Source organism: Archocentrus centrarchus, chromosome 22 (genome assembly GCF_007364275.1).
Source record: "Archocentrus centrarchus isolate MPI-CPG fArcCen1 chromosome 22, fArcCen1, whole genome shotgun sequence".
Lineage (NCBI taxonomy): Eukaryota > Metazoa > Chordata > Actinopteri > Cichliformes > Cichlidae > Archocentrus > Archocentrus centrarchus.
This window is the reverse complement of record NC_044367.1, coordinates 27,586,359-27,611,133: the sequence shown is the minus strand read 5'-3', so window position 1 is coordinate 27,611,133 and position 24,775 is coordinate 27,586,359. Positions and strand designations below refer to the sequence as shown.

General features: G+C 44.7%; 1 protein-coding gene across 1 annotated transcript; it reads left to right on the top strand.

Moving 5' to 3' along the window:
- Positions 1 to 632: 632 nt before the first annotated feature.
- clic4 (chloride intracellular channel 4) lies at positions 633 to 19,412 on the top strand. The gene is made up of 6 exons (XM_030719416.1): positions 633 to 960; positions 12,276 to 12,385; positions 15,940 to 16,065; positions 16,356 to 16,462; positions 17,281 to 17,462; positions 18,380 to 19,412. The coding sequence occupies exons 1-6, from the start codon at positions 892 to 894 to the stop codon at positions 18,542 to 18,544; spliced, it is 759 nt and encodes a 252-aa protein (XP_030575276.1). The 5' UTR covers positions 633 to 891; the 3' UTR covers positions 18,545 to 19,412.
- The last annotated feature ends 5,363 nt before the right edge of the window (positions 19,413 to 24,775 follow it).

Below are 24,775 nucleotides of genomic sequence, written 5' to 3'. Positions count from 1 at the left end.
TGTTGTAGTTCATGTTGGAGCCACAGCCTCACTTCTAGAATAAAGGCTACAGCAAACTTAATCGGAGTATCAGTCAAAGCCAGTGAGAGTCCTTCATCAAACAACCTGTTCACAAAATCAGTGTCCGTGCAGACAAACTGCTTCTTTAGTCTGCAGCCTGGCTTTCAAGCAGCAATACCCGCAGAATACAATAAAATACAATAAACCAAAAAAATATCTGAATAAGGTAAAAAAAACTCAACTGAAATCAATGGGGAAATTTTTCAAATTAAATAAAATATTTGGTAATATTCTCATATATAAAAGTTTAAATGTTTCAAAAGCAAAAAATAATTTAAAATGGCTAACTGGATGTTAAAAATAAATATTTATAATATAGCAAATAAACCATTTGTATAAGGTCACATGGCTGAAAAAAAAGTGTTTGTAAGCCAGTTTTTTTCAGCTATTTCTGTTCAAACTTTCTGATTTCCTGTGTGTGTGTGTGTGTGTGTGTTGCCTCCTTGGTGTCTGTGCCCCCCCCCCCCCCCCCCAGTAAAGATCGTGGAAACGCCCCTGGGACGCGGCTCCCTCCACCTCACACCCTCCCTGCTGATGACATCACGGCTTTAAATATTGCCGTTGCTCCTTCGCTCCTCTCCATCATCACTCCCCCAGCAGAGACGTCCCCCGGCGGGTCAGCGATGCGTGTGTAGCCGAGCCAGCAGTGAAACCGTTGTATTATCTGGAAGACGCCGCTGCCTTCTGGTCCTCCTTCCTTTGGGGAGAAAAAAAAAAGCGTCTTTTTGGGATTCAGAGCTCAGACGCGGGGTGGTGTATAAGAGCGAAGTCGGGCGTGGTGTCGAGGAAAAACTCATCTTTGTGAGGAGAAACTTCAGAGGAGCAGCCACCATGTCTCTGTCGGTACCGCAGAACGGAGTAAAGGCGGACAGCGAGCCCGTTATCGAGCTCTTTGTGAAGGTAAGCCCGCAGGAGAAGTTTTTTTTTTTTTTCTCTTTTTCTTCTTGGACGCTTGGCTGATCCCACATCAGCGCATTGTGCTCATAAACGCGTTATTTCTGCCCCGGGAAGCCAATAATTTTAGCTGTTTGCACAAATTGTGTTTTTCTAAGCGAAGCTGTCGCATGATAGCTGAATAAAGGCTGGAGTTGGGCTCCGCATTTTCAGGCTTTCACATCCATAACCCTCTTTGCCATTGTGGCCATGTGGAGCCCGCAGTGTCACCAGCAGGGTGGAGGCGGCTTCTCCTCCCCTCCACCCCAACCCTCAGCGTGGGTGAAGGGCAGCCTGCCGTGCTGGGAAGCGGGCGAAGTCTGCAGCAAAGCCCGGTGGTTGTGCTCCGTAAGAGCCGATCCAACACTGCAGTACATGCCGCAGCTGCACTTTCATGCTTGCGGCACTAAGTCACAGAGAAGCTCTTCAGCCATGAACTGACCCTGGATCAGATTCAGACAGCAGTGTAGGGTGTAAGTTTGATGTTTGACTGCTTTTCCAACTTTGCTTTCCACAAATGACAAAGTGTGCTGCGGACATGCGTCACTGCTGTTGATGCATTTTCATGAAACTGTCTAAAAGTGGTCTGTTTGGTATGTTAATGGATGAGCTCTGCCTCAGCAGGGACCCTCGTGGTGGAGGTGGTGTAGAGCTGTGAACGCCTGTTTTTCTTTCTTTAAGCTTGATGCTTTCCAGGGCGGGAAAACGGCATGGAGAAGAATGGGGGGGCACACTGGGACTAAAGGGGGCAGGGGTGGTGGGAGGAGGCTTTGGGGTGGTGGATCGACTAGCAGAGTTTGTGGGTGGTGGTGCACAGGGGTGTCACTGACCAAAACAGCAAGCATATCGGTGATGGTGGCTGACTGCGGCTTTTAAAAGCACGTATGCATGCTGCTGCTGCTTATGAGAGCAGTTACTTTTGGTGTGCCTGATTTTAAAAATGGATCCATATCTAGTAGAGCTGCTCAGCTGCATGAAACAGAAACCCCACCTCTGTCCTGTTTTTGTTGAGTCCAGCTTTACAGAGGAGCCTCGGTCGGTGTGAACATACGAGAACAGACGATCAGCGCCACTTCTGCAGCTGCTTTTCACCGCCTGCAGGAGAGGTTACATCATCCTGAGGCCTGGAAGGTTTACACTTGTGGCCAGCTCTTTCCTCCCAACCCCTCCCTTTCTAGTCCGAGCAGCCAGAAGTTTCTTCATTGTGTGTCTTCTGGACACGTCTGTGTGGCGCTGTGCTTGCTTTTCTCCTCGGTCACTCTGTGTTGTGTGTACCAGAGTTTGACTTGCCTGCATCTATTATTCATGCTTCTGTGTTGCATTAAACACAGTCATGGGAGACAATGGCTGGCATGCAGGTTGCCATAGGCACATTGCTGTTAGCTGGGCCTCTGGGAACAGCTGATAACAAACTGTGTGTGTGTGTGTGTGCTCTCCACACACAGCTGTGTCAGATCTGTTAGGGCACTGCCACATATGAATGCTTCCAGAATATCAGTTGCCACAGAGCCTGTGTGTATAGATTGAACTGTGCGACTCGGCTACTTTCACTCAGTACAGTGTTGTCACCTCTCAGACTTTTTTTTACCACCAGTGTTTATTCAACAGTTGTCAGATCGCTATGGGAACACTTGCACTGTGCTCATCATCAAGGATGGGGGGGAGTGTGAAGCTCGTATTGTCCTTGTTTATTGCTCTCAGAGCGCGATATAATGACTTGGTAAGAGGGAGGATCGACCCTTGACCTCTTCGCAGCAGATTAGATATTTTGATCATGAGTAGCTGGTATGTGGAGGGTGTCTCCACCCATGTCTGTTTTACTCTGGATTTAAACACATTAGAAGACATTAATGCGATGTGATAGATGGTGAAAAGCATATAGATACTTTTTTAATATATATAAATATATCTATGTATACTCTATTTGCAATCTTTCCTCTTAATCCAGCTCTTTGTACTGTTTATTATTTCATCCAGACTGAGAGCACAACACGAATGTGGCAAACTCTTTGGACTGTTGGTCGTCTTTTAGCTTAGCCTCTGCCACGGAGAACACAGAAGCCATGATATATAAAGGACGTCTTACTAATGAGGTGAAACTGAGCAATAAAAACAATAAACTCTCCTCTGCAGCCATCATCTCTGCTTATCATGCATGCTTTTTGGATCTTTTGATGTTTTAGGAAATGGTGCTCTCTGCTGCCATTCCCTTTTCCTGTTCACGCCAGCCGTTTTGGCTTTTCTGTTTTCTGCGGTCCCTCCTTCGCTCTCCAGACCGTTTATCTGATCAGAGCCCACTCAAACATCAACAGTCAGAGCAACTCTGGCTACAAATGGAGACCGGCAGCACAGAGCCCAATGGTGATGATGCTGGAATTGAAAAGTTCACCAGAACAGGAGCAAAAGGGGAAAAGCACACAAAAAAATAACCCCCCCCAAAAACCAAACATCTAAGATCAAATAAGCAGCATGAGAAGCACTTCACTCCAAGAAGCTCTTTGTATGTTGACTGAGGTCCTCTCCACACCAGGCCAAAGGCCCAACAATGGCACAGCCAAGAGTAGACCAGCTGTTCCCGTAGAAAGGAGGGGCTCAAAGTAGAGCCGCTGCTCCTCCACATCGAAAGAAGCCAGTCGATCTGACTAGGATGCCTCCTGGGCACCTCTAGGGTGAGGGGTTCCGGGCATGTCCTACCAGGAGGAGGCCCTGGGGCAGACCCAGGACACACTGGAGAGGTTATATCCCTCGGCTGGCCTGGGAACACCTTGGGGTCTCCCTGGAGGAGGTGGCTGGGGACAGGGAGGTCTGGCCTCCTCTGCTTAGACTGCTGCCCCCATGGGCTGGCTGGCTGGATGGATGGTGTCAGAAAGGAGGGTTATCATTGGCTAATGACTTGGGATTGACAAGATGTTAGCCAATGAGCAAACAGTTTCACAGTCAAACCCGCCCCCTTGCTCATCAAACCATGTTTCAAAATTCCAAGATGATCACCTTGAGGCTTCAGAACGGGACTTCACCAACCAGTGGGTGATGGTTTCTGATACTGCCACCTGGTGACAGGACACAGCAACAACATTTACACAACATCCTGCAAAGCTGTGCGTAGGATGGGAGCACAACCATGCTGGTCCCTTACATTCTTCTGACACAAGTTGCATGGTTGTCTCATGTAGTGAAGAAGATTCGTTGTTGTTTTGTGTGTGTGTAACTCTGTTGAATTATTGCAGTTCTGTATGCGTTCATTCAGTTTTTCATCACAAAGCTTCACTGAATTAATTTGGGACAGGCATGCAAATGAGTCATTCTGCACCAGCATATGATCTGTCTGCATGACAGTGAACAGAACATAGATGAGTCAAAGGAAACAAACAGGCTCTATTTGCACTCGCGTATGCATCTGTTGGCAGAGACTGTGCCGGAGTCACACGACTGGTTGCAAAGCCTTCTGCTGCCTCCAGCACTCTGCCAGCAGAGGTTCAAAACATGTTCAAGAAGTGCTTTTAAGTCTGGCTGGCAGACGGTTTGTGTCTCAGTACAATGCCATGGGAACCGCGGAGATGGAGGCCTGCAGCAGGCCAGAGAGGCCTCACAACAGTGCAACCCTTCTGTGAGGATAATGCATCGTTAGCCCGGCCTGTGATAGGAAGTACTTCCATCATGCACAGCTCAGCTCAGGCTTAAATTTGTGTGCTCTTAGCAGGCCTCGCTGAGATCTGCTCATCATATTGTGCAATAAGTTGGAGCATGTGACAGTCAGATGGATGGCTGGTAACAATGCACAAAGGTGTAACCATTAAAATGTTGGCAGTTTTAAAGGCTTGGTATCACTACCTTTATCAGTGAGACACTATTTTTTGCATGTTTCCTTTCAGCATAAAATAAAGCGCTCCTTTCTCCTGTGGGTGGTATTCTCTAAGTGCCGTTTCTTTATAGGAAAATCAATAGAGCAGTTTGTTTTGTGAGCAATGCTGCAGTCAGCATCATGAGTTAGGGGACAAAGATTAATGGCTTGTTAGTGGTGTAGAGCTTGCTGAATTTGTGCTGCGTGCTGTTGTTTCTGCACCGTGGATTTGCTTTTGCAGCACCTGGCCTGTCAGAGCTGCTTCTTTCTAACCGCCTGGTTCACTGACTCTCTGGCCACCGGCCTAATCGATCTGGCAGTGTGTTATTACACCAGTTTGAAGAGGGGCTTTGCAACCACTCAGAAGTTAATTTGTGTTCATGCACGTCGAGTATAACCTGCACTTCAGCAACGCAGCCTTAGTTGTACTGGAATAAATGGCTCTTATATAAATAATGATGATCAAATACAAAAGCTTGAGTCATCTTATTATGAGCTGCAGGAGCTTGCCTCGTTTCTGCTGTCCAGCCAGGAAGCTGATGGCTAATAAAACATTTTCCTATGAACTCAATAACAGGAAATGACTCCAGACTAGAGCTGCATAGTTTGGAGAATTTGAGGAATGGATCGGTGAGACCAGTGAGTCTTTGCTGTGTTCTACTTGGTGACCATACATGAATATGGAGGATTGGCATCACAGTCTCTCCACTGCATCAGGAGTCCTTGAGACTTTCTTTGTCTTCACTTCAGTTTTAAGTGTGCAGTAACAGATAGTGTGTAAGGGCAGAGTTATGTGTGAGTATCAGCCTAAAATCTTCTGAAATCAAAGTAACGTGAGTTTTAAAAGCAGTTTGAGTGCTTTTTTTTAATATTTTGCTTGTGGCACACTTTTATATACATGGAAATATTCAGTACACTCATGCAAAGCTGGCCTAGGGTTATGAGTGTTTTGCATGTTAGATTTTTATGACGGTGGGTCAGAGTGAATGCTGATGATGTGGCTGGTGTTTGTGTAGCCACGGTGCAGCCTTCTGCTGCCATGTATGTATGTGGCATGTAAGAACGCACTGGTTGTGTTGGTGCCAAAGGGTGGTTCGCTCTGAAGGGTTCAGGGTTACGCTGATTACAGCAGCGTGCAGGCAGATTTCAAGGTTAGTGTTAGATGCTTTTTCGTGAACCGCAGTTTTTTTTTTTTCATCATTTCAAAGGGACATGGCAGCAGAAACGGGCAGGAACAAAGCAAATATTTGGCTTTTGTGTGTGTGTGTGTGTGTGTGTGAGAGTGAGTCTGCCCTTCCAGCCTGCGCCCTGTTTGGAGAGGTGGAGTTGGGGCCCATTTGAGTATGCAGCTTGTTTGTATTAGACACTTGAAACAACAGCCAAAGTAAGAAGGGCGTTAGTTCATGCTCGTCTCCCATGTGGCTGTCTGCTCTGCCTTCATTCTGGATCTGTATTAGTCATCACCAGCACTGATCCTGGGCCTGGAGAAATCCGATCTGGCTGCTTCTTACCTCCTCTGGTTATTGACTAAGCTTACATCATTGCCACAGCGAGTCTCTTTCCACAGAATCTGATGGTTTTTGCACAGAAATCCTGTGAACAGTAGGCCTGTGTCTGAGTGGAAGTCTTAAGTTTTCCCCTGACTGATGTCAGCCTGAGTCAGAGCCACACCAAGGATAATGTGACTCCTCTGTGCACTCAGTCGCCCACCCAGTCTCAGGTCGGACTCATTCAGACAAATCTGAATGCTTGTTCTGGTCAAAGTGTGCCAGGAAGCCCATTAAGTGCCTAAAAGCTGCTTCAGATTTCTTACTACTGGATAAACACTGGATGATTTTATAAAGTGTGAGAGGCATTCATTATGCTGTTTTTTTTTTTTTATGTTATTGGATAAAATAAAATAAGGACAGAAAAATTAGATAAATTTAGATTTTATTACTTTTATTCCCTCTGGCTTCTTTTTCCACTCAAGGCACTGATATACAGTCAGTTTATAGATCAGAGGTTTTGGAGAAAATTGCAGAATTTCTGCATTATCAGATATTTTACATGTTTGAATATTAATATTGGCTTTGGCGTGGCTGTGGTTCTGTAGCTGACCCTGCCATGACTGTAAACGTACCGTATTATTCCAGCCTGACTCTGTTCTGCTAAGTCATTCAGTGCTGACAGACCCTGAGGGGAAAAAACGGACTGTTTTTGGGTCGAGCCTCTCAGGCTCGTTATGTTCCCAATCCTAACTTGGCCTTTATGTGTCCAGCTAACGGGGAGAGGCCCTGCCCTGACGTTAGCATGGCTGCCCACCCTCAGACGGACATTCCTGTTGTGTGTCGAAGCGGGAGAGCTCCAGAGCTCGTTGCTTCGTCAGTTCCTTATTCGGTCAAGTGTGGCTTGAACTTGCTGAGCAGCCCAACCTATTTAGATTATGAAGTGTGCTGGGGAGGGGAAGGCAAGGGCCGCCATGTTACTAAAATTAGGCGGTGAGCAGAGACTGGAGGGCCGAGCCCAGCATGAACAGGATCATTGTCCCCAGCTGCTGACTGTTCAAACCGTGATATCACACTGCTGGGCTAGAAAAGGATCTTAGAATAGTCTTAGATAATGATGAGTACCTGCTGTCAGTGAGAACGGTGTGGGGGTCACATCGAGCAGTTCTTGTTTTATGTGCCAGCCTGTAACATGTTATACCTCCTGTCCCTACATGGCAGTGAGATTCTTGTCATTACTGCTGAGAGATGCTGGACATTAACAGGGATGCTCCCAACTTATTTACGAGGCAGTTTAAAATCAAGATGACACTCAAAACAGTCTAAATGACCAGCAACTAATGGATGAAGTTAAACATTCATGTGAATTTAGGAGATGATTTGAAACCATTAATTATAATTCTGAATAAACACAATGCGTTTTAAATGCTGCGTGTGTGTGGTTTTGTAGATTAAATGCACACAGTGTCAGAAATGTTTCTTGGCGTCTCCAGTTAACCTCTACATGGATGTGCAGAACGAGTGGTTGTATACCAGTTTGTTATGTTATAGTGTCTGTGGGTGTGCACTAGGGTGACTGGAGTAGATTGATGGTGAGTGAAAGGCTTCTGTGTTTTTTTTTTTTGGTTTTTTTTTTGACCACGAGCGCACAGTCCTGAGGACACCACACTGCAGAGCAACAACTGTGCAAGTGCACTTCATGTAGACTTGGAGCAAACTTCAAGGAAGCATCAACCAGGTATTATTCCCTCTTTAAGGGAGATGACAGCCCCACAAACCTGCATGGTTCTGCAGTACTCTGATTTCCATCTCAGGGTGAAGTGGTAGGTGGCTTTGTAACATGTCAGACTCAGCAGTTAATTGGTAATGTGCAATACATAAAAAAATGAACACTTCAGTAGTATTCCTGTTTGCGACTGCAAGGGAAGCAGCATAGATAGTTTATTGATCCTAAAGGAAACCTCCAGTGGAACAAAGTCAAAGGGGAATGATTAAGAGGTATGACCTCACTGTTGGAGAGTTTGATTGCCCACCCTGACTGAGTCTCAGACTATCCAAGGGTGTCAGTAGTGCCCCTCTCTGTTACCATGTTTCCACTGATGAGGTGCCGGTGCTGGTGCCAGTTCCAATGAACCGGTGAACCTCTTAAGAACGGGCCTGCGTTTCCACTGCGCTTTGCGTGCTGATCCTTTACGTATGAGTGTGGGCGGGTCCTCGTCTGGAACAGGAAGCCGAAGGGCAGAACATATTTTATGGTCCAAACCAAACTACTGCAGCATGTGTGTGCAGCACAGAGGGAAACACAGACAGCGATTAGAGCAAGACGACAAGTACGCACGTTGTGTCCTTTTATCTGTGATATGAACTGATACAAAGCAGCAAGTTCAGCCTTAGAGCCCAACCTAATTCGCAGCCGTGAAAATCGCTTCGCTTTTCTCCTGTAATACACACCATGCAGTGAAATAGAAAACTTTACATTGAGATGGCAGTCATGCCCTTCTTGCGTCATACGTTCCTTACGCCATACCAGACCTTTTTTTTTTCTGCAAAGCATCGAGTGAGTGTGCGGTGTAAAAAGCGCTGAACGGTTCGAGCTCTGGGTCAGTGGAAAAAGAGCTGCAGTGTCTCCAAGGAAGTCCTGGCCTACTCCTGCTGGTAATTGGCTGACATGGGAAGCTCACCTGGGCTTTCCAGGCTCTAAAAGCTGGCCAAGATGAGTGATTCACTGATTCAGCCCCTCTTTAGTGTTTTGGGTTCATTTATTTAATAAAGGATATTTTATTTAGGGAAATAAACTAGCGTGCACTCCCTCCATGTCACATACTTGGAGCCAGCTTGTGCAGGTTGGTCTGGGTGCTGCTTCCTGCTTCCTGTACTTTTCTTTTCCCTTAATTTGCTGCTGGGAGGAAAACTAAAGCTGGTAAGAGCTTCTCTTACATTGACTTGCGTTTTTGGCTCGGTCATTTCATCAGTGGCTTCGCAAAGGAAGGCAAAGGGGAAGCGATAACAGGAATGACCTCATTGGTTGGAGAAGAGCTGCTGTGTTTGCCCACCCCGACTGAGACTCATTGTACTACTGACACATCCTGAACATCCGAGATTAAACGTGACACACACCCTCCGTCAGGCAGCTGTGTGTGTTTGGCATTAAATAAACAAGCATCTGTTGACTTAGCATCCATGGAGCCTAAAATAAAGCTGGAGAGCGTGTTAGCAGCAGTCAGCTGTAGCTTCTCTGTGCCAGACGTCACTGCAGCCGGTTTCCATCAGGGAGAAATCTTTGTGCGACTCCCTGAAACGATGTTGTAGCTGTGTGCGTAGTGTGAGTCATTTTTAACACAGGATTAACAAAACGTTTGGAAGTGATTCCGGCTGCTTCTTGGAAAATGTGCTTCTTTAACTTGTGGGATTTGCCATATAAAGGTTTGCTCCCCTCACTGCAGAGTTTCATTAATTTCTTTTTCCCTCCCGTTGCTAACCGATGACGTAGCACGGTCTACAAACAGAAAGTGTTTTGTGTTTTATTGAAGCTTTGCCAGAAGCTCTTTTCTGAATGTCGCACCTGAATAGTGGCCCTCTGGAAAGTGTCAGTTGGGTGAAAGGGGACGATGATTATTGGGCCATAGGCTCCATTTTAAGAAAACAAGAGAAAACGAGGTTTTCTGATTCTTTCAGGTCATTGTGAGAGCAAAACTGCTTAAAACCTCATTCACAGTGCAGGGCAGCTGTTCCTGAGGTGCACGGCGGAAATGCAGCTCCGCCAGCATCACAGCTCAAACCAAACAAAGCACCGTCTTCAGCAGGAGCAGTAGGACATTTCTGGAATAGTTTATCCCTCTTCTCCAAATGCCCAGCCCCCCTCTGACTCCACAGAGAGGCCCAGGATAAGGGGAGAGGGATAAAGGGGGAAGGAGGAGGAGGAGGAAGAAACAAGCAGCAAGCCAGAAAGCACACTGAAGCTTGCTGCCTTTTGTCTTCTTCACACTTCCAGCATCCATTACCGCTTGTTCTGCCCCACGTTCGGTATCATATGTAACATCTGTCTTTGTGTCTCTGGCAGAGATCTGCAGCCGGCTCTGCTGCAGACTCCAGGCGGTAGGAGCCCTGCACCAGCACACTGCTGTGGACTCAGATGAACTCACCTCGACAGCAGATCACTGAGCAGAAGCACCGTAATATCTTTTACAAATGACACTCAAACATGTGCTTTGCATTTTTATCAGCGCCCAAAGAGCGCTCGCTTCAGACCGCTCACCTGTGAATTGTAATCCCCTTCACAATGCACACTCTGCCTCCCGTGTCATAGGTTCTGGCCATTGCCATGGGAACCGTTGCTGTGCTGTGTTGCCACCCTTGATCCAGACCTGAAGGGTCCTCTGTGGGTGTACCGCTGTGGGGAAAATGGAGTAATCATCCCACTGATGTCTTTCTGATCCCCTTAGGATCAGCTAATGCTAGTCCGCTCTAGCACTTCAGGGCCGAAGCTTTATTTTGGAATTGAATCGTGTAATGTGAAAAAAGGGACTTTCATTTGCTGAACAATGGCGGTGATCTAATCCGAGCTTTTCACATACTGATTTCAGAGGGAGAGGACGGTGGCAGTACAATGGGAGCCAGCAGGCAGATCAAACAGAGCCGTCCCACTGGGCGTCACACAGGGCACAACAGCAGCCAGCCTGTCCACACCAGCAAGAAGCTGCTGCACTGACTGAACTCTGCAAAACAAAGTCCTCTATTGAGGACACGTCAGAACCTGCACATCTGACACTAAATTATACATTTTTAAAATGAAAATAATTAGAATCTTTTATTTATTCAGCGCTCTCTAGCAAATATGGGACGTTTGTGCATCTTTTACATTGCTCTGTATAGTTTAGGTGGGAAAAGGGTTGAAGGACAAATGCAGCAAAACTGAAGGGAATGAGCAGCGAGTGACGGCACAGGAGGCAGACAAAAGAAGAAACTGCATTCATCCTATTCAGAGGCTCTGCTGCATTTATACTCTGAATGAATTCCAGTGCTTGAATGACCTCCATGCACGTCCTTGTTAATAGAATACCTCAGTAGGCTTGGTAACCACAGATTGCACTAACTGGATGATGGAGACTGTCATGTGTCTGCTGGTGTGAGTATTTAAGCAGTATAATGACAATGATGTTTTTCTCATAATTTAAAGAGTTTAAACTGAGAGGAGAGCGAGAAACAGTCAATTTATTCATCAGTTAAAGGCAAGAAAAAAAAATATCAGACTATTTAAAACTAAGAAAACACTCAAATATTACATGTGCAGAATTTGGTTATGCAATTCCCTGTTTGAGTTATCGCACACATCCACAGTTTGCAGCATTCAGGCTGTACTGCAGCTTTGCTTTTGAAATGAATAAACTATCTAAATATCCTCTTCACCGCACTCCTTCCCGTCTCTGTTCTGCTGCTAAACGATGAGCATTCATAATTAATTTGGAGGGCACACGCTGCTTCCATTGAGCTCACTCCCACCACAGCTCAGCCTTGTTTTTGTGCAGTCTGGCTAAAGAGGAAACGAGAGCCCATCTGAGCCTTAATCACTCTGTAAGTTTCCTGTTGCTCTTACGCAGCGGTTCTCCAAATGGAGGGGGAAGTGTGCTGAAGCCTTTAAGGTTTCCTCGCTCTTTCCCTCCTGCTCCAGTCTGACATCAGCCTGAAGGAGTCATTGTGTGAAACGGGCCCTCTCCGGGCGGTCGTAATGGTTGTTCAGTACAGCTGAGCTCTCTATCAGGACCTTCTTCTGTTTTGGCCTAAACGATGAGCAGAGTTGGTGATGGAAACCAGTCACACATGCTTTTGGATCTTTGGCTGCCAGATTGTATTGTATTGCATGCCAATAGTGGATGCTTCCACCCATCTTTTGGGTACTCAGGAATGGTACCTAGCATGTATCGCTGCTAATCCTTTGCTCTGTCTGTTTGTTGAAGGCGGGAAGTGATGGCGAGAGCATCGGGAACTGTCCCTTCTCCCAGAGACTTTTCATGATTCTGTGGCTTAAAGGAGTCGTCTTCAACGTCACTACTGTGGATCTAAAGAGGTGAGTGCTGCTCTTTCCTCTGTTCATCACTTTTTCTTCTTTGTTAGCCTACCGGGGCGTTTCCAGGCTTCAGCCACCGTGAGCTGCTTTGATCCAGCCCCACCTCTGACACACTCAGTGCTTCCCCACTGCTTATTTGGTGTTCCCATGACCCCTTCCCAGGCCGGAGAGTATTGGAGGAAACTAAACACGCAGACTCTGGAGAGGTTATTTTAAGGTTCTTGACTCTGCTTACTTCCTGCCTAGAATTGAGCAACATGTCTTTAAACCACTGGAATCAGAGATCCTCTGCAATTTTATTTTTCCTTGCCAGCTGCAAGTAAACTTTCACATGTGGATTCCAGTACCAGAAGGTCTTTATCCCAAACCCACGAAGTTTCTGTCTGTATGATTCATCTAAATACTCCCTAAATGTTTATCCACTTGTTAGCCCTGATTATTTTCAGCCACCGCTCAGATGGGCGCCTGGTTTCTACGGCTTTTGTGTGCATCTTACTCAGATATTTAAGATTACTGACACTGGTTTCCAAAGTGTGGTTCATCACTGTGGCAACAGATTCATCACTGGGTGTCTCTTATTTTGGGATGTGGAGATCACAGCTTTCAGACAGCTCAACAGAGGAAAGTAATGGTCATTTGACTAGTAGTGGCTTGATTTCAACACATGCCTTCACGTTCAGGATGAGTGCATAGGTTTGCATATATTTGCAAACTGTCAGAGGGTGTGTGTGTGTGTGTGTGTGTGTGTGTGTGTGTGTGCTTTTCCTGTGTTCAGCCAAAGGCCATATCTGCTGCAGAACCTGTGTGAGAAAAACCGTTTCCATCGGGTTAGTAGCAGCCAGGCATCGATAAGCAAATGATTGATTTTAATTGATCAACAGAAAGTCTGAGAACCTCCAATGAAAGCAGAGGTTTTGGCAGTTTGCTGATCTGGAGCGTTCAGGCGTGTGTTCACACAATGCAAAGAGGAAAGATGTCAACAGTGACATTAAAGAAGCAACTGTTGCTGCTCATCTATCGGGGAATTATTCACAAGTGGGAAACATTGAGCACAGCTGTGACTCTTCACAGGAGTTTATGACCCAGCATATTCACCCTGTCAGATCCAAGAACAAAAGTACTCTAGATTCAAATCTGTCCCACCGCTAAAGCGTGGCAGAAACCGTCTCATGCAGCAGGGACAGTATGGCAGAAAAAAAGGAAAAATAAATAAAAATCAAAGTGTTGCAATGACCCAAAGTCCAGACCTCAGCCTGACTGAAGTGCTGTGGTGGGCCTTCAGAGAGCTGTGCATAAAAGAACTAAAGCAACGCTGTAAAAGAAGAGTGGGCTTCTGTAGACTCCAAAACCACAAAGAGCTGAGACCTGAAATTTATGTTCTTTACCCTTCAAAGATGTGAAACATGATGTTCATATTCCTGGATGTTTAGCACCTTGAACTCTTTGGCTGTGTTTATCTGAAGTAAAAAAACAACAAGGAAGATTACAGGCTGCTAATGCTGATCATTATCAGCATTAGCTGATCATTTCATGATCATGAAATATGCTGACCATACTTGACCATTATTAATTGAAATGGAGAAAGTGGGATTTCCCCATATCTAGTAACTGACCTTTGACTGAACAGCTGGCAGCAGCTGATGGTGAGAAACTTCCAGGTAAAGAGCCAAGTTTGTTTATAGGAACGTCAGTTTTAGGCTGCAGCCTGATTGATTGATTAGCCTGTGATGCCAGCTTCTGATTGGCTGAGCATCGTCTAACATGTCGGTCAGACCGTGACTTCTCATATTAAAGCCATACCCACTGCTCAGCAATATTGATAAAATGTAAACAACATGGTTGCATTATTATTATAGTGATGTTATACATAATGCATTGATATCAGCAGATTATGTAGTATGGGTGCATTATGTAGTAATATTCCTGTACACATGAGTATAATATGTGTGAATACCTTGTAGGTGTGCATTATAGCTGGCTTAATGTTATAGATTATATAAATAGACATTATGTAGTATACACCCTTGTACAAGAGTGCAGGATGTGCGTTCTCTATTTTTTTTTTTTTTTTTTTTTTTATAAATATATATTGCTGCGTTTCCACTAGTACCTACTCAGCGTGCCTCGGCACAGTTTGTAGGGTTTTCCATTCGGTCCAGATACTTATTTTAGTACCCACCCAGCCGGGGTTCCAAGCGATCTGAAAATGTGACATCGAAGAACAGAATGCCACTGATCCAACACACCTGAATCAAATGGCTGAATTACCTCCTCGGTCTGCAGTCAAGTTCTCCAGAGTCCTGCTAATGACTTCTATATTTGACTCAGGTGTGTTGAAGCAGAGACACATCTAAAACCTGCAGGACACCGGCCCTCGAGGCCTGGAGTTGAGGATCCCTGGTATAACAGGAGGTGTCAGAGCTAATGGCCACGTTTTTGAGTCGCATACAAATTACGTCAAGTGACTTCTGCCCGCGTTGCTACATTGACTCCAGCCACATTGAGATGGTACACGATTGTAATTGTAATGGTTACATTTGTAGAAATGTTAATGGTAATCACAGAATATCAGCCTCTTACTGCATGCATGAGTATTAAAATTAAAATCGTCTTTACTAACCCAGGGGTGTCTAAAAGTATCTGGATTACAGTTTAGGGCAGGACCTAAAGTAGTTTTGCAGAAGGTAATAAGATGTTTGTTGAAGGGGTCAAATTTGGTGTATTTTCCTTTTCATGACTCTACTGCTGCTCCTGGTTTGGCTCATGTGACACAGGATCTGTAATGATCAACATAAAATGGTTGTGTTACCAAAGAGGTGTCATAATTATGGCTCTTTGACCACAACAACGTCAAATGGTGTGTTTTATTATTTTCACCCTTGTTTCTGTGATTCAGGGCAGTTCCTTCCCCACTCTGTGATAATCAGTGGGCATGCCACTTCCTCCTGACATGCCAAGGAGTTGAAGTAATTTCCTTTTTTTTTTTCTGTCCTTAAATGGCTTGTCCCAAATCTCAGCCATCATTAATGGTCACAAAAACAGCGTGCTGCCGATGGATGAACGATGTTGATGGTTATATTAATATCAGTCACATCGTTCACGCACACAAACCCGTCGGCTGCTGAGTCACTGCTGTGTTTTATGTTTTTATACTGAAGGCTTCACCCCGCTCACTCAGCACATGCTCATTGCTGTTTGTGTGTCAGGCTCGTCTCCCTGCCAAAGACATCTGGCACGAAATGTACTGGTTTGAAGGCCACAGAGAAAAAGGGGACACAAACAGACTCACAGCACAGCAGCTCCAGCTGGAGGAGGAGGAGGAAGAGGGTTTCTAGGTGTCTGAAAGGGGTTGTTTAAAGTGCAGCAGAAACACAGCACTTTAAATACTTGAATTATGAATTATGCCGTATATTCTCATGTTCAAGTAGAGCAGTTGTAAATCAGTGTGCTTTTGTGGGGATGAAAGCAGGTTATTATTTACGCGTTGGACACAAGCTGTTGGATCGGTTCTGCCTTCGCCGGCGCTCTGACATTTTCTCCGATCTGTGTCCCAGGAAGCCCGCGGACCTCCAGAACCTGGCCCCCGGCACGCACCCGCCCTTCATCACCTTCAATGGCGAGGTCAAAACCGACGTCAACAAGATCGAAGAGTTCCTCGAGGATGTTCTCTCCCCGCCCAAGTGAGGGAACTTTTATTTTCTCAACAAATGATGTGTCCACCTGTTTCTGTACACCTGAGGCCTTCCACTTACTGCTGCTTTAACACACACACACACACACACACACACACACACACACAGGTTCTTCTAGTGTGTATCTTTGGCAGTAGGATGGTGTTAGTGATGAATCACTGAATGTACTATAGACACAAATAAACTACATGTTTCATGTTTGTGGTCATTTTTGGACAATTGGGGATTGCTGACAACTAAAGGTGTGTGTGTGTGTGTGTGTGTGTGTGTGTGTGTAGGTACATCAAGCTTGGTGCAAGACATCCTGAGTCAAACACTGCTGGTATGGACATCTTTGCCAAGTTTTCTGCATACATTAAGAACTCCAAACCCGATGCAAATGAGGGTAAGATCTACCTGTCTATATACACACACACACACACACACACACACACACACACACACACACACACACACACACACACACACACACACACACACACAGGAGCAGAAGTATACAAGCCTTTTAGAGTCAGTGTGCTTTACTGGTTGCTAGGTGACACTAGTAGCCCTGCCCTGATTGGTGGATTAGGGCCGACTCAGGAACACACGGTGCTTTTGTTCCGCTGCCTCCTCCTGTCTGCCTGTCTGTGCCTCTGCCTGTCTGTGCCTCTGCCTGTCTGTGCCTCTGCCTGTCTCACCTGGAGCTTATAATCTCACCCTCCTCGTTCCAGGTTTATGTAGCTCAGTCTGTAAAAGAGAGACCATATCAGAATCTGACAGATAAGAATTCTTGAATAATGTGGAAAAATATGCAGTCTATTGTTTTTGAAGTTCAGTTTCATCCTGCTTGGGGGGGAAATGTGGGCAGATTATGTTTTGGAATGCAGAAAAACAGATTTATATCATGTTTTATGGCTGCTCCTCTCTGAGAAAATATTAAACCACAGTGAGCTGGCTGTGGCTGTGCCAATAGTTAGTTACAGAATGAATGTCATGGTTCAGTGATAAGTTACAAGTTGGAGTTGCTGTCAAACAACCACATCCAGCATGCGTTCACATTCATGCCATACTTTCTGAATGAGTTTAGTATGTGTGGATGGTGGAGGGAGGACAAACTATCACCTGTGCATTCCTTACATGGTTAAAAGTGCTCCTGCTCTCGGTGCACGTCTCTTGATGAAATGCTGCCCCCATGTGGTTACGTGTCGTTCTTGCCTGCAGCTCTGGAGCGCGGGCTGCTGAAGACTCTGCAGAAGCTGGACGAGTACCTTCGCTCGCCGCTGCCTGACGAGATCGATCACAACAGCATTGAAGACGTCAAAGTTTCTAACCGCAAATTCTTGGATGGGAACGAAATGACCTTGGCTGACTGTAACCTGCTGCCCAAACTACACATAGTCAAGGTGAGCCAGTGGAATACACCTGCAGGTGTTATTTAATTAGTGACTCTTAAGAAGGGAGTGTACAGACACCTGTAAGGGTGTGACAGGCTTCGGTTACTGGAATAAACTAAATTAAAATGGTCCTCGTGTAATTGGCAGCATGTCAAACTGGGCCTTAAGTAGGAAAATGAATCAGACTACAAGAACACCTGCATGGGCGCACCTGCTGGTTATTAAAGCCTTATTGTGTGGAATTGGCGCTTTTCACCGTCTACCAGCGATGAGCGCTGCTACAAATCCTGCTTAAAATGTAATAAACTGAACCACGTTTTCTGTGGTCAGAAAGGTCTTCAGCAGCCCTGCAGAGATGTCTCTGAATTTTCTTAGTTTTACGATATTAGAAAATGCAAAACATTTTCCCACAGCCCGTTTATTGAAGTGTTTTAGTCCTAAAATATGGGTGCCTCGTCCCACAGAACATTATTTTTAACTGACACTGGTGATTCTCTGTAAATGTAAGCGCAGGACTCAGTCCAATCTTAGCTGTTTCTTTTTATCGACACTGAAACTGGATTTAAATAGTTTGCTGCCTACAAATTAATGAGCTACAAACAACAACACGATGCTGTCATGTAGCTCATTTTATCTGAGCAAACATGATGATCTAAAGAGATGATGATGATACAGATTTGGTTTCTTTGGACTAATTCATGGAGCTGGGGTTTTGGTCGACTGTAGATTGATAAGAGGGCGTGTCGTCTAATAAACTTTGGCCTCTTTGTTTAATAAAATGAGTGAAACGCTCAGACCTGGCAGCAGTTGTAGTTCTGAATCATTTAAAGCTTGCAGTCTGCTGCCTGGATACTCTGAGTTTATGATGGCATTCAGAGCTCAGCTGCTGCGTATGGTTTGACTCCTGTTCCTCCTCATTCCTCCAGGTGGTGACTAACAAGTACAGAGGCTTTGAAATACCCAAAGAGATGACGGGCATCTGGAAGTACCTGAACAACGCCTACACACGTGAAGAGTTCACCAACACCTGCCCCAGTGACAAGGAGATCGAGATCGCCTACGCAGACGTAGCCAAGAGGCTGGTCAAATGAGCTCCTCTGTCCCGACCACCTCCTCCTACCCCCACCCCCCCACCCGCAGCACCCTCTCTACACTCCCCTGCCCCCCCCCCATCCTCAACACCGGGACTGACGTGCTCATTCACGAGAAAGAAAAAACTTTGGACTTCTTTTCCTTCTCTCATCAGCTAGAGCGAACTCCACTGCATGACCCCTTGTCATTAATTCCCCCCCTCCTCCGGTGTTTATGAAGGTCTCTTTAGTTGAATCGGGACGCCTCGCTCCTGTTCCTCTTTATTCCCATTAATTGTTTCTGTTTTTCATTTGCTGATGAATGTTGTGAGGCGATGAAGCAGCAGCCAGACGTGTAAATCAGTGCTTGTCGATGCCGGGAGTCGATCGCGCTCCCTGATAAGTGACCTTCAGGCTGCCAAACACTCTTATTTCTCTTTGTTAAAGATCGAAATGCTTTTTCTTGGATTTCTGAACACTAAGAAGCATTTTTTTTTTTTTTTTTTTTTATGTAAACAGTGTTGAAGCTTCAGAGTATTTGACAGGTTAAAGCAGAAGCTAATCCAAACCGAAGTGGTTGACATATCAGCTGAGAGTTGCTTTATTTTAATGTTGAGTTGTTTAAAATAAATGAAGATATTTGTAAGTGCAGGTAAAGTTACCTGGCCGCGCTCTGATTTCCTCACTGCCTCAGACGGGCAGAAGTCTTTTAGCTGAGCTCAGTAGAAATGTAGGAAATTTCCCGTACCGCGGGAAAAACACAGCCTGAGGTCTGAGAAATGTAGCTTATTATTGCCTTTGAAAATGGCTGATTAATCCATAGCAGAGGGGCTCTAATCATATCGAACACGTGCTTACTGTAGCAGTAGTTAGGATCGGGGGGGGGGGGGGGGGGGGGGGCATTATTCTGGTCTCGCTGCAGATGACAGAAGAAGAAACCGCACATGCTCACTGTCGCCTACTTCATAACACACACGATGAAGGACACTCAAGGGAGGGGGGGGTCCAGCACCGAGAAAAGCAGCTCTGAAGATATTTATGACAAAACAAAAAGAGTAACAATGAAACAGCAGCCGATCAGATTTCTGTCATCAGTCGATCGATCGGCGAATGTCGTAGCTCCAAAAGTGCTTTAGTGTCGATAAAACAAGACCCGTTTCTGTGTTCAGAAAATTGTTACAAAACAAATCTGAAGGAAGTGTAAATATTTTTCATGGCTCAGATTATAAATTGAATGCATTTCATGAGTTTTGGAGGAATCGTGGGCCTTTGTCCTGCCTGCCTGGATGCTGCAGAAAGCATCTCCTCTTTGCCTTACTCACTTCTCTCTGCAGGTGATTTTGCAGGAAGGTTTTTTTTCCCATATCAAAGTTATGTCATTGCTTCTTTTTTTTTCTTTTTTTTTTTTTTTTATAACAATATTGGCTGAAAGAAAATAAACTTCTTATTGGCACTTGGGCTTGTGTTTTTGTATAATCCATCAGTGTTATTAAATATCTGTTCTGTCATTTACCAAATGAAACAAGTTGAATGCAACTGTGTTTATAGCACATCATATAATGTAAGGTAGAGAGTCTAAATCCACTGATCTGAACATCCCGAGGAGCCCCAAAGACCCCACAACCGAACGACCCCCTGTGAGAAAGCACCCGGCCTGCTCTCTCAGGCACACACGAGTTTTAATAAGATTAACTGAGTTTGTCCAGGTGCACAACATCAGGATCCTGATTCAACATCGGCAGCTAAGACTTGACGAATGTGATTAATGGTTTCCACGCTGCCGTCCACCTTCTGTCTCTGAGAATGTAAAATGCTTGTTGGTGAAGTGGACATGTAGCATTTTTAGATACATTTGTAACCTTTTGTGAATAAATATCACATTTATTTTTCTTTTTTACTTCCTCGTGTTTAATAAAAACAGACGTGTGTCTGAGCCAGGGAGGAAATCCAGGTCTGAATGACTCATTCCAGTAGCACAAAAACATCCCGAGGATCCCACAGAGGTGCAGGATCGCTCTAACTTTAAGTCTTATAAGTGAAATCTAACAGGATCCTTATTAGGAAATGCTGCATGATCCATATTAGAAATATCTAATGTTGGATTTCTGGCTTTACCTTCAAATGGATTGTTGTTACTGTTACAGTTACAGGAACTCTTGGGCCACAGCGTGTTTGTTTCTAGCACTCTTCTCCAAGGAATGTGTCATGTGGGTGTCCGCCCACCCCCACCCCCCCCAGAGACACCCATCTGCAGTGAACTTGATGTTTTTCAGCCATTTCCCTACTGTTCTGAAGCACAAACAAGTCTATTCTGAAAGGCCGACTGCAGCCAAACTTTCGCAAGAGCAGAGAAAAAAAAAAGGTGTGGGGGTGTAAAAATGTTTGGATGCTCTCCAGCTCATTAAAGTGTCACGTTTCAGCCTCAGAGATTCTCTACTGCCTGCTCATTGGTGGGCGCTGAGACACGGGCTCCAGCTGTAATTCACAGGCAGGAAATCCACCCAGATGCAAACAGACGTGTGTGTGTGTGTGTGTGTGTGTGTGTGTGTGTGTGTGTGTGTGTGTGTGTGCGCGCGTGTGTGTGTGTGTGTGTTCCTTTCTGAGGTAAGAACCCACACAACAAGGCTGGCTATCATTCAGACCACACAATCATTACAAGCACAGTGAGTGTATTAGTGTAATTGGGTAATGAAGGTGAAGCCAGGAGGGGCTGAATGTTGTTTCTCAAACGTGTTGACTGGGAATGTGCGGGTTTGGAAGTCTGTCTTTGGAAGGACCGGTTTGAGTTTCAGACCTTGAGGACATTTTTGGAAAGTGGGGAGATTCCTGCCTGCTGGACCAACCATCAAAGAAAGAGGGTTAAAAATCTGTTTTACAGTTAAGGTTAGAATAATATACGTGTGTGTGTGTGTGTGTGTGTGTGTGTGTATGTGTGTGTGTGTGTGTATGTGTGTGTGTGTGTGTGTGTGTGTGTGTGTGTGTGTGTGTGTGTGTGTGTGTGTGTGTGTAAAGAGCAGGCCTACTGTATATTACACACCATGAGAGGGAGCCAGCTAATCAGCTAAACTATGAAGCTGCACAGACTGCTTTTACAGTTCTTGGATCTTTCCTTGTTTCAGTGAGAAAAAACTTCTAATTCATCGATGCTTTAGTTTGTTCCCATCATGTTTTACCTTTTATCATGTTAATCCAATCAGCTGCGTGTCCTTCAGTGGAGCCGTCTCTCTGTGCCGGCGACTCTTTCCCAGCACTGCTGCTTCAATTTGCAGGTTTTACACAACACCCATTTATACAGCTGACTAAATATTTGCTCTGCTAAAGTAGCTTGCTCAAGGGTACACAGCGATATCCCAACTGGGTCTGGGACCTGCAATGTGTTAAAAACCTTCTTTGCATGTGGACTGTGTGCACCTGACATCTGAGTGGGTACATGTCTCCTTGTAGGACTGACAGCACACAGGCTGGAACATTTAAATGCTACAAGAACCTGAGATTCTCACTCTGTGTTGTAGCATCAGAAAAAACCACACTGCTGTGCTGTAAAATGTTATAAGTTGGCTTCAGTAAGTTAAACACTCTTCAGGCAGCCCAGTTTAGCTAATTTTATAATAAACTCAGAAAATGTAACCTAGATTTTTTGTTTTTTAGAAGGTTTAGAGTGTTTGTACACAATATTTAATCATGTGCTGAGACAGAAATCTCAGTTTTTGCTTCTTTTCCTCATAAACCATGAACACTGACTGGGTGTTCTTGGCACATCCAGGATTTAAAGCTACACATTCAAACAGTCCCATGAGTCTTTGCTCTTCCTACAGCTAACACAAACTAGTAGATGAAACATGCATGCACGACTGCAGCCCTGTGAAAAACACCTTACTGCTTCCATAGGAACGAAGCAGGTGGGACTGCAGGGAGTCCTGTGAAAACCTGCTTGTTCACATGACTAAATGCTCCTCAGTATGTGGGGTCATAGGGTCGATATAAGTTTGCAGTCTTCCAAATCTACTGTTTGCGTTTCCAGTGTCATGGTATCCATGCTCGGTGTGTACAAATGATCTGATCTCTGTCGCGATAGCTTTGAGTGTAAAAGGAGGAGCTGTTCACAGTTCACTGGGGCCCGAAGGCGTCAGCAGCCATCAGTGTAGGTTAACGGCGCCGGCAGTCCAGGGGTTAAACTTTATAGTAGTTTAAAGGATCTCAGGCCTGCTGGCCCTGAGTGTGGCGACTGTAACATGATGAGAATCAGAGGTGGGAAGTAACGAAGTACAAATACTTCGTTACTGTACTTAAGTACATTTTTCAGGTATCTGCACTTTACTTGAGTATTTATTTTTCTGACTACTTTTACTCCCTACATTTTTACACAAGTATGTGTACTTTCTACTTCTTACATTTTCAAACAGACTCGTTACTTTAGGTTTAACAGCTGACAGAAGTTTGCATTTCCGGTCAAACATCAAACGATCGGAGCCGAAATAGCGGAACAATAACACATAAGAGACAATCGTACTGGCGTATCCTCCATCACCGGGCTCATCGCCTACAAAGAGATTAAAAGGACAAAAGCATATAATTTATGTCTCATTTATAGCGCTATGATCAGGGCTGACACGGGCCGCAGGTGAACGTAAGTGCTTCAGCATCTTAGCTAGCGCTACCCAAGAGGAGCGAGCATAAAGGGAGTAACACGTGGCAGGTAATTTTAAAGGCAACGTTTCTAAATGCTCAACAAATATCAGCAAACACACAAAGTGTGTGCAGTTTGTCACGCAGTGTGTCTGCGAGCTAAAAGAAGAGCTGCTGTATTTCAGGGAGAGCAAAGAGAGAGAAGTTCCCTCAGAGATGGAGAAAGAGGAAGGAGAAAGGTTAGATTTGAAGGTAAGGACTAAAAACAAACTGAAGTATGCTGACTTTGAGTCAAAGATTGTATGAAAATACTGCAGTTTAGTGTGTAACAAACAGGTTAGCTTGTTGTACTGTATTTACAGTAAAGCTCTGTGTTGGTGCACAGTTGGTGTTCATGGTCAGAGTTACAGGTTACATCAGTGCAGCAGAGATGAGTTTGAATCAAAGCTGCTGATGCTGAGATTCATTCACTGAATCCAACATTTCTACAGCCTGTATGCTGTCAGTGTAGGGGATGGAGATCAGCTCAGAGAGCTGTGAAATACTGGGTTACATCTTTGTGAGTTCAGTTCATCCACACAGAGCAGTAAACCTCAGAGCAGCAGCAGCAGGTCAGCTGATCACAGCCTGCACACCAACATCATTTACTGCAGCTACAATAGAAAGCTGTGATTCTTCTCCCCATGCAGAGCCACTACAGCTGATCTTAGGGTTCCTCCACCTTCTGAATCCCACTGTAACCCCTGAGGATCCTCATGTTGGTGTTTAGGTGGAGGCACAGTCACCCTCTACTATGGAGGACACAGAGAACAGAGCTGTGTTTAAATTTCCTTTCACAGTTTGTGTCCTACAGAACAGATTCAAGCTGAGTGCATTCATTAGGATTAAAATTTAGATTGGAATAACATTTGTATTCTCATCTATTATTTTATATTATTACAGTAATACATAATGAGGTTCAGTTAGCTTTACAAAAAAATATAAAGGTAGAAAGTCCTCCAAAGAACTACTTTTACTTTCTTACTTTGTGTACATTTCAGAGCCTGTACTTTTTTATTTTACTTAAGTAAAGAAGTTGAACCAGTACTTCAACTTTTACCAAAGTATTTTTTAACACAAGTACTTGTACTTCTACTTAAGTACAGAACGTCTGTACTTTTGCCACCTCTGGTAAGAATACACTACTATATATTTTTAATAAACCACAGTTCATATCATGCAGTGAAACAATTATTCTTCAGCTCTTCCTGACAGACACGTACAATAAACAGAAGACTATAAAACAGCAAAAATAACAGCTGCAGATATACTCCAACATCATAGACGCATTATATGTGTGTATATGTTGGCTCCCTATTGATTGATTGTAGTAAAATCCATATTGACTTTATTTTCCCTCCTTGGAATACGTGATAAAACACTTCTGGTTTTTGCTGTGACAGCTTGTGAGGTCCACACTCTGATATTTGGAGCCAGTGCCTGAAGAACACTGAGCACCAGCAGTTATGCGGTGATTACCATAATTCTAATTATGTGGTCATGAAAGTATGCATTTCCTATTTTTCTGTTACAAGACTCAGGCACGCCTTAATAGGCCGTCTTAGCTGTCTAAACACGCTGTAAACC

Bases quoted from the DNA above. Each gene is read 5' to 3' on its own strand.
- clic4 (XM_030719416.1), top strand. From the start codon at position 892: ATGTCTCTGTCGGTACCGCAGAACGGAGTAAAGGCGGACAGCGAGCCC. The intron at 12,386-15,939 runs GTGAGTGCTGCT...TCTGTGTCCCAG, and splicing joins ACTACTGTGGATCTAAAGAG to GAAGCCCGCGGACCTCCAGA. The intron at 16,066-16,355 runs GTGAGGGAACTT...GTGTGTGTGTAG, and splicing joins GATGTTCTCTCCCCGCCCAA to GTACATCAAGCTTGGTGCAA.